The 10,132-nt window shown below is 43.6% G+C and overlaps 1 protein-coding gene across 4 annotated transcripts in view; it reads right to left on the bottom strand.

Moving 5' to 3' along the window:
* Positions 1 to 1,864: 1,864 nt before the first annotated feature.
* ZNF133 (zinc finger protein 133) overlaps positions 1,865 to 10,132 on the bottom strand; it is a 33,883-nt gene continuing 25,615 nt past the window's right edge. For 2 of the 4 annotated variants that reach the window (XM_050745360.1, XM_050745357.1), the window contains one exon: positions 6,515 to 8,437. In XM_050745360.1, the coding sequence (XP_050601317.1) occupies positions 6,690 to 8,437 (1,748 nt within the window). In that variant the 3' untranslated portion in view covers positions 6,515 to 6,689. Of the gene's footprint in view, positions 5,012 to 6,514; positions 8,438 to 10,132 lie in introns of those variants that run through there. The other 2 variants (XR_007717089.1, XM_050745359.1) reach the window with 2 other exon arrangements.

Below are 10,132 nucleotides of genomic sequence, written 5' to 3'. Positions count from 1 at the left end.
TTCACTAGTGACACAGTATCCTGATCTAAACAGTAATTCACTATGCTGGGACTTGAAAACAAGTGAACGACAACAGAAACAGCAGAAATCTATGATTTGGGTGAAAACAAAAAAACCAACCCATATTTCCAGGCCATTTTAGAATAATCTGGCATGGATGTATTTCCAAACTAATCTACAGTCTAAGCCAATTTGAATAAAAGATCATGTTTCTGGGCCATTTTCGGGGAGAAAAACTGCTTTAAGGCTTATGTAAAAACAAAAACAAACAAACAAAAACCCTAAAAAACTCCACAATTTGAATGAATATGGATAAATAACTTCATATAAGTACATAGTGATGTTTCTCATTCTTTGTTATGACAGAATATTGTTCTATTTGCGCACGATTTTTATTTAATCAGTTCTACTGAACATGTTTTTCTTTTCCCAGTCTGTGTCACACTGGGAAAAAATTATGGTGAGGACTTCATGTCTACTGCCTGCCCCCACCCCAAGATTTAGCAGATTTGGATTAAATATTTTTTACACCATTTTAGAAGAAAAATATGGTATGCAATTATGTCCAAAATTACATTTCTGGCAAGTCTGAATGAAAAAAATAATCTTTCCGAGTCATTTTGGAAAAAAATTTTTGCACTGCACTTATATCCAAAAACTTTCCACTTTTTGGAAGAAAAAGCTGGCCTAGGGCTGATGTGCCAAAAAATTGGAGTAAATTTGGACTTTTTAAAAAAAAACACGTTTGGGGTCATTTTGAAAGAAAGTCTGGGACAGGACTTATGTCTAATAAACCTCACAATATTAATAAATTTTAAGAAAAAGTAATATTTCCTAGCCATTTACAACGAACAATCTGGAATAGAGCTTACCCCAAAAATCACAATTAAGGATATTTGGATAAAATATCACATTTTTAGGTTAGTCTGGAAGAAAATTCTGGCACAGAAATTATTTCCAAAAAACTTCATTATTTGAGCCAATTTGATTGAAAAAATCACATTTCCAGGCCATTTAGAAGAAAAGTCTTACACATGATTTAGATCCAAAGATCCTAAGATTTCAGTGAACTTGGATAAGAAATGACATTTTCTGCATATTTTAGAAGGGAAATCTGGTGTAGGACTTAGTTCCAATAAGCCTCCAAATTTGAGCAGATTTGGATGAAAATATCACATTTCCACAGGGATTTGGGGAGAAATATCCAGCATATGACTTAATTCCCCAAAACCTACTATTTACATAAATTTGGATTTTTAAAACTCATGTTTCTTATTCATTTGGGGAGAAATTTGACCAAGAATTTGTGTACCCTAAAACACATGATTTGAATGAATTTGAATGAAAAATGTATATATTTCTGGGCAATTTTGTAAAATAATGTAGCATAGAATTTATGACCACATGTCCTAAAAACTTCAGCAAATTTAGATGAAAAGTTACATTTCTGGGTCATTTTAGAAAAGCCTGGCATAAGAATTATTTCTAAAAACCCATAAGACTTAGTGAATTTGGATGAAAAATAATCCTATTTTCAAGACCATTTTGAAAGAAAAATATAGTATGGTATTACATCCAGAAAACCCTACTTATGCAAATTTGAATGCAAATTGTCTTTGTGGGCCATTTTAGAAGAAAATTCTGCTGTTGGGCTTATATTCTTTTTAAAAACTCCACTGATTATTAGACTACTGGAGCTATATAGTAAGTTTTGAAATTTGGAAGTGTAAGTTCTCCAACTTTGTTCTTGTAAAAATATGTACTTTGATTGCCTCTTTTTAACCTAAAACTTAGCACCCTGGACACAGTGTTCTCAGACTGTTTGTCCCATCCCTCCTCCCACTGATTTTTTTTTTTTTTTTGAGACGGAGTCTCGCTCTGTCGCCCAGGCCGGATCTCAGCTCACTGCAAGCTCCGCCTCCCGGGTTTACGCCATTCTCTTGCCTCAGCCTCCTGAGTAGCTGGGACTACAGGCGCCTGCTACCTCGCCTGGCTAGTTTTTTGTATTTTTTAGTAGAGACGGGGTTTCACCATGTTAGCCATGATGGTCTCGATCTCCTGACCTCGTGATCCGCCCATCTCGGCCTCCCAAAGTGCTGGGATTACAGGCTTGAGCCACCGCGCCCAGCCGGTGATTCTATCATATAAGTACATAGTGATGTTTCTCATTCTTTGTTATGACAGCATATTGTTCTATTTGTGCATGATTTTTATTCAATCAGTTCTACTGAACATGTTTTTCTTTGCTAAAATTTGAAATTACTCATGACTGCATTGAATAACTTATCTAAATCATTTTGCACATAAACATACACAGTTATTGGATAAATTCATTAAGTGAGATTTTGGGCTCAAAGGGAATATGAATTTTAAATTTTGAGAGATATTACCAAGTTGTCCACCAGAAGACTTGTGGCAATTTGTATTCCCAAGACCGATGTGTAAGTGTGCCTGTTTCCACCGTCTACAATACTATGTTCGAATTTTGTAGTCTTTGCTAATCTGGCAGGTGCAAATATCTCTGTGTGGTTTTCATTTGTATCTTTACTGATGTCAAGGATGTCTTCAAATGAAAGAAGACTTCTCTTCCTATGCTGTTATCTGTCCGTGTGTTTTTTAGTATCTTCTATTGTGTTTTTGATTTTTAAAATTTCATTTCTAATGGTATTATGCAGATAGGAAAGACAGCATCTCCATCAAGTTTGTCTTTTGTTTTGGCCGTAAGTGTGAATTGCCTTGCAGAATTTATTTTTCTACAGACAAATTTGACCTTTTTCATTATGACTTCGAGATTTTGAATCAGAAAGTCAGTCCTAGGTTATAAATGTGTTCCATTGCTGTATAACAGACAATCCTAAATTTTGAGGCTTAAAACAACTACTATCATCATGCCTCAGTTCTATAGGTTGACTGAGCTCAGCTGAATGGTTCTCACCTGAGGTCCCTCACTTGGTTGCAGATGTCACCTAGGGTTTCAGTCATCTGAAAGGTCTGACAGGACAGGCCTCCAAAATAGCTCTCCCATGTGACTGGAGTTGAGGCTCACTGTTGGCTAGCTCAGCTATGGCTGATTACCAGAGCACCTCCATAAGTCCTCTCCATGTGACTAGAAGTTTTCACAGCATGGCAGCAGGGTTCAAAGTGTAGAAGCTGTAAGGCTTCTTATGAACTAGTCTCAGAAGTCCCATAATATCATTTCTGCTACACCCTCTTGATGAAGCAAGTCATTAAGACCAGCCCAGATACATGGGGAAGGTAACAGGACACCCCTCTTCACCCCATCTCATAATATAGATATAAGGAGGGAAGGAATTGATTATGTCCATCTTAGAAACAATTTTCACACATCCATTCCATGTGAAGTATGTACTCATCCCTCCTAAGATGCCCCCAAAGTCTTATCCCACTATGGCATTGGCTCAAAGATCGGGATCTCATTCTTTGAATCAGGTCAAGGTGTAGATGATGCTTTATCTGAAGACCTGGGAACCAAAGAAGCATATCTAACACCCAGTGTAGATTCAGGGATAACTATCCCTGAAAAAGTGCTTCTATCAAAAAATGGGGAAACAGCAGGTACTGGTTCATAGAAATGCAGCAGTTCAGCTGGCACGTGCCACCAGTTACCTTTGTAGCACAGTACTGCCCCTGAGAGTGATTCTCCATGATGTCTGCAGTCCAAGTTATTCCTCCTTTTCCATGAGAACTGGCCTGTGCTTGCAGCTTAGTAGGTTTCTCACCCTGCCTTCCTGCCCATAAAAAGAGGTAGGGGCTTTTCTGTCCTTTTCAGAGCAAGCTGGTGTTTCTGTTACAAATGTCATGGGTTTCCTATGCCTCTTATTGAAGCTCATTCCATTAGACAAAACCCATATCCACAAAGCTCTTCAAGACAAGCCCCTCATTTGGGTTGAGTGTCAAGGTGCTATGGGATGATTCCCTTAAAATTTAGCACCATTTTGTGTACAGTCTAGAAGCCACACACTTAAATATTTCTGAAGTCTTTAAAAGGGGTCTTACAGTTGTACCCTTGAGATGATCTTTACCTTGAAGGACACTTTTTTTTTTTTTTTTTTTTGAGACGGAGTCTTGCTCTGTCGCCCAGGCTGGAGTGCAGTGGCTGGATCTCAGCTCACTGCAAGCTCCGCCTCCCGGGTTTACGCCATTCTCCTGCCTCAGCCTCCCGAGTAGCTGGGACTACAGGCGCCCGCCACATCGCCCGGCTAGTTTTTTGTATTTTTTAGTAGAGACGGGGTTTCACCGTGTTAGCCAGGATGGTCTCAATCTCCTGACCTTGTGATCCGCCTGTCTCGGCCTCCCAAAGTGCTGGGATTACAGGCTTGAGCCACCATGCCCGGCCTAAGGACACTTATTTTGAGCAAAACCACACACTGGAGGAGGTATGGTTAATAATATTTACATAGGGTTAAACACCTTAAGCCCTGAGATAGGATAACTATTGAGACTGTGTGGCTGAAAGACCTTAGACCAATTACCTGATGACTGACATGGGAACTGGGTCCCGGGATAGAGAAGCATGATTCAAAGTTCTAAACACTGGTATTACAGGACTGATTGAGGAATGTGGCTTCAAGGGTTTAATCCCTGTTACTGGAGGGCTGAGGAAGACACATGGTTAAAGATTGTCATATACAGTCAAGTGTTGCTTAACAAGAATATGTTCTGAGAAATCATTAGGTGATTTAGTCATTTTGCAAACACTGTAGAGTGTACATACACAAATTTAGATGGCATAACCTACTATACACCTGGGCTACATGGCATAGTCTATTGCTTCTAGGCTACAAACCTGTGCAGCAGGTTACACTGAGTACTGTAGGCACTGAGTACTGTGGGCAACTGTAACACAATGGTAAGTTATTTGTGCATCTAAACATAGAAAAAGTATGGTAAAATACAGCATAAAAGACAAAAATATGGTATACCTGTACAGGACACTTACCATAAATAGTAAATTGCAGAACTGGAAGTTGCTCTGGGTGACTTTGTGCATCTAAACATAGAAAAGATAAGGTAAAATACAGCATAAATGACAGAAAAAAGGTACATCTGTATAGGACATTGACCATAAAAGGCAAGTTGCAGAACTGGAAGTTGCTGTGGGTGAGTCAGTGAGTGGTGAGTGAATATGAAGGCCTGGGACATTACTATACACTACTACAGAAGTACATACTATACCCTTAGGCTACACTCAATTTATTTTTAAACTTTTCTTACTTCAATAATAAATCAGCCTTAGCCTACTGTAACTTTTAACTTTATAAGCTTTAAAATTTTTTACTTTTTGACTCTCTTGTAACTTAGCTTAAAACAAAAACATTGTACAGCTGTACAAACATATTTTTCATTTTATCCTTATCCTATATGCTTTTTTCTTTTTAATTTTTTAATTTTTTTTGAGACGGAGTCTGGCTCTGTCGCCCAGGCTGGAGTGCGGTGGCCGGATCTCAGCTCACTGCAAGCTCCGCCTCCCGGGTTTACGCCATTCTCCTGCCTCAGCCTCCCGAGTAGCTGGGACTACAGGCGCCGCCACCTCGCCCGGCTAGTTTTTTGTATTTTTTTAGTAGAGACGGGGTTTCACCGTGTTAGCCAGGATGGTCTCGATCTCCTGACCTCGTGATCCGCCCGCCTCGGCCTCCCAAAGTGCTGGGATTACAGGCTTGAGCCACCGCGCCCGGCATATGCTTTTTTCTATTTTAAAAATTTTAATTTTTTTTTGTTGTTGTTAAAAACTGTAAGACACAAGCACACACATTAGCCTAGGTCTATACAGGGTCAGGATCCATAGCACTGTCTTACCTACCTCTGTATCTTGTCCCATTGGGAAGTCTACAATGCCACTAGGTGACAGGAATTTTTCAGCTCCATTATAATCTTACCAGCCCACCATTGTATATGCAGTCCATCGCAGACAAACATTATGCACTGCCTGACTGTAGTTACGGAGGTGTTGATGAGGTGGTATAGCTGGGGGTGGTTGGAGATTATCCATTTTCTTGGTGGTCTGATATGGATGTAACTGAGATCCAAGGCTCTGCTTGGTCACAGCTGCAAGACCAGGCCCTGGGACTGGAGTGCTGAGGACAACGTATTGGTGAGAGGGCCCCCGATGGAAGGACCAGGGACTAAAAAAGTCTGAGAAATGTAACAAAGGTAGTCAGGGGCAAAGGCAACAACAGAGATGTTTGAAAGCTGGGAGGAGAGAAGCAGGAAAGGGGGCTGTCAGAGCCAAGGGATGGGGGTAGCTGCAGATGGAGCTGGACTAGAGGAAGTCACATTTTCTGGAAGATCCCCTCCCCTCCTGTGAAATCTCTTTACATAGTTCCTAGATTCTCTCCCCATACAAAGGACCAGTCTTTCCAATAAATCTACAAATGATTTGGTTCTTGTTTTCCGAGGAAATGAATTCCTGTGGAATAGCGGACTTAAGGGTTTCAGATGTCTGTATCATTCCCTATCCCTGTTATAGATGAGTGAATGAAGGACACAGGCACAGTTACAGATGTATAAAGAAGCCAAGTTTATTACAACCGAAGGCCACAAAACATGGAGAAGACTTAGTGTGGGGAAAGTAAACAGTTAAACGCCCTTTGACCACTTACAGAATGCATTTCTCTATTTCATCAAAGTGTCAACATTCTGACTGTTAGTCCTTGTCCCCATCTTTGCCTTCAGAGAGAGTATAAGGAATCGGAAGGTTGCCCCGCACGCGGCTCAGGGTCAGGATGCGGTGGCAGTCTGTGGTGCACAGACTTGGTCTTCCTGTGTCTGCTGAGGTGAGACTTGAGGCTGAAGCCCTGCCCACACGTCTTGCACACATACGGCTTCTCCCCCTTATGTGCCATTTGATGTAAGGTGAGGTGTGACTTTTGGAGAAAGCCTTGGCCACACTCTCTGCACACACAAGGCTTCTCTTCCAAGTGAGCCCGCTTGTGTGTGATGAGAGCTGACTTATTGCCAAAGCCCAGTCCACACTGCCTGCACATGTAGGGCTTCTCCCTCGAGTGCTTCCGCTTGTGCCTGATGAGACCGGCCTGGTGGCTAAAGCCTCGCCCGCACTCCCGGCACACATACGGCCTCTCCCCTGAGTGCGTCCTCTGGTGTGCAACAAGGTTTGACTTCTGGCTGAAGCCTCGCCCACACTCCCCACACACCATGGGCTTCTCCCCTGAGTGTGTCCTCTGGTGTCTGATGAGGTTGGATTGCTGGCTGAAGCCCCGGCCACAGTCCTTGCACACAATGGGCTTCTCCCCTGAGTGTATGTTCTGGTGTCTGTTGAGGTGTGACTTGAGACTAAAGCCTCGCCCGCACACCCCACACACATACGGCTTCTCCCCGGTGTGCGTCCGCCTGTGAGAGATGAGGGTTGAATTCTGGCTGAAGCTGTGCCCACACACCCCGCACACGTAGGGCTTCTCCTTTGAGTGTGTCCTCTGGTGATTGACAAGGGTGGTCCTCTGCCTGAAGCATCGCCCACACTCCTTGCAGGCGTAGGGCTTCTCCCCAGAGTGCGTCCTCTGGTGGGAGATGAGGTTTGACCTGTCGCTGAAGCCCAGACCGCAGTCACTGCACACGATGGTCTTCTCCTCCAGGTGTGTCCTCTGGTGTCTCACGACAGCCGACTTCTGGCTGAAACCTTTGCCGCACTCCCGGCACACGTAAGGCTTTTCCCCGGAGTGTGTCCTCTGGTGTATGATAAGGTTTGACTTCTGGCTGAAGCCTCGCCCACACTCACTACACATGTAAGGTTTCTCGCCGGAGTGTGTCCGCTCGTGTATGATTAGCGTTGACTTCCTGTTAAAGCCTCGTCCACACTCGCTGCACACAATCGGCTTCTCCCCCGAGTGTGCCTTCTGGTGTCTGGCGAGGCTCTTCTTTAGGCTGAAGCCCTTCTCACATACCCCGCACACGTAGGGCTTCTCCCCTGAGTGTATCCGCTGGTGACTGAGCAGGTTTGTCATCTTGCTGAAGCTCAGTCCACACTCTCCACAGTTGACTGTTCCAAATCCTAAGACTTCTATCCTCTTCAGCAATTTGTCTGTTTCCTCAGGGTTCCCCGTCGGCGCTGGGCTGGCTTCTAACTCCACCCCTCTGAGGCTGTTCGGAGAGGTGACTGGCTGCCTCTGGGGTGGCCTGGAGAACGCTCCCAGAGTCCTTTTCTTTGTTCGTCCAAACAAAGGCCTGGCGCCTTCTCCCCCGAGACCTTCTGCTTCATCACTCCAGGGTCTCCCCTCAGAGGCTTGTGGCTGCTTCTGCTCGTCCCCGGGGCCCGGATCCCCAGGCTGGACGTCACCTTCTGTACACAAGCATGTGAAGATCCAGGGGGGATGATTACACAGCACATGCTGCATGGGGAATTTCTGACTGGAGAAACCAGGTGGGCAGAAAGGATCGAGGTAGAGTTCTGGCTCTGGATCTGCTGCAGAGAGAAAAGTGTGAGTCACAACTGAGTTCTCAGTGGGCAGCCTGAGCAATCAGCTTAGTCACATCCCCTCAGTTTCAAAACACTTACGCCTTAAGTGCCATCCAACTGGGACTTCCTTTACATGGCCTCCTCTCCAGCCTACCACTACTTCTCACGTCTTCCATTACAATCTAGAAAACCCACTGGTAAGACCTGTTCTACATATCAGACTATACAAGCATCCCTGGCATTTTTGGGTGTGTAAATAGGGCCAGTATGGAACAGTTCCCCTTCACCTTCAATACAATGAATTATCTTCTAACTCACAACCACCCACAATGAGATAAATCACGTCCACAAGTTCTTTTTTCTGTGATGGAAAGATGTCTAACACTAGGACCCACGTGGAAACGTCCTTCCTTATTTCCCTATGAGGACAGGGGGATGGACTGAGAAAGCAGTTACTTGGAGTGAACAGAGAAGCCTTGGTACAGGGAGGAGCATGAGAGGCTGGTGAAACAGCATGTGACACACCCGAACTGCTGTCTCCCCACTCAAAAAAGATTTGTTAGATTACTCTATGCCAGAATTTCTAGGAGGCAGTACGCTTTCAGCAATGGACAACACAGAGCCTGGGCCCCCAGTGACTTAAAGGATGCTCCCTCCTAGCACCCCCAACCCATTTCCATAATTAGTGTAAATAAAATGTTCCCCAAAAATCAGTGTAAAAGAAGAAATTTCTACTTATAGTACCTCTTGTGTAGGAGATGTCAACATTGATTATATTGTTTTATCACAACAGGGTCTAGTCAGCTGAAGCCAATCAATGACCAGGCAATATGAGTAACCAGGTAGAGATCTCAATGGATGCACCCGAATGCTTTTTTCTTGACCAATGAACAATCAAGCTTATTAAAAGTGTGTACACATCCGCATTCCAGAATTATGCCATGCTACACGAAATGCTACTTTTCAATCCTAATTACAATGAGCAGAACCTCCTTTTCCTAATACTTAAAAATTCCTGACTCTTCCTACTCAGCAAACTGCCTAAGTGAATGTCTTCCCTTCTGTGTTTCATTGCCTGGCCAGTAAATACGCTCACCTTTTCTCCTTTCAGTAGCTCTGGTGGCCTTTACCTCAGGCTTTGATGACAGAAGGGGGAACCAACAATCTAACCTGATGCCACCCTCTCCCCACGCCAGTGCTGAGCAGCTCCTGCAGAGAAAGCCTGCTCTTCCAGCCCTTATACTCAGGACAGGTGCCCGGTGGTCCCTCAAGTCCCTTTCTCAGCAGTAAATCCTAGCTGCTTTCACTGAGTTCTCACTAAGTGTTTTGGTTTAATCTAGGTTGTCTGAGGTTCCACAACTCATAACTGATTTTGTGTTTCTATTTCTGGCCAGCAACTTCCTTGAGATTATGGAAACGAGTTGGGTTGTTGTCAGATTTGATTTATTGGCTGTTTTGTTTCTCTTGAATACGACAGGAGAAGGAAGCAACCGCTTATATCTCCTTGGCTTACCTTCATACATATTAGGGCATAGTCATGGGTAAGTAGGTCTTTCAGCAGTAAAAGGAACTTCTGTGTCTGTCCTGAGTTAAGCACAGTGACTATGATTTTGACACAGGTAATACCTCTCACCCACCCTTATAAAAACCAAGGCTTCTGGTATGTCGGCTTATTACAGCCCTAACTGCTGTGCCTATTTG

The sequence above is a fragment of the Macaca thibetana genome, chromosome 10, assembly GCF_024542745.1.
Source record: "Macaca thibetana thibetana isolate TM-01 chromosome 10, ASM2454274v1, whole genome shotgun sequence".
Lineage (NCBI taxonomy): Eukaryota > Metazoa > Chordata > Mammalia > Primates > Cercopithecidae > Macaca > Macaca thibetana.
This window is presented reverse-complemented; position numbering and strand designations above follow the sequence as displayed.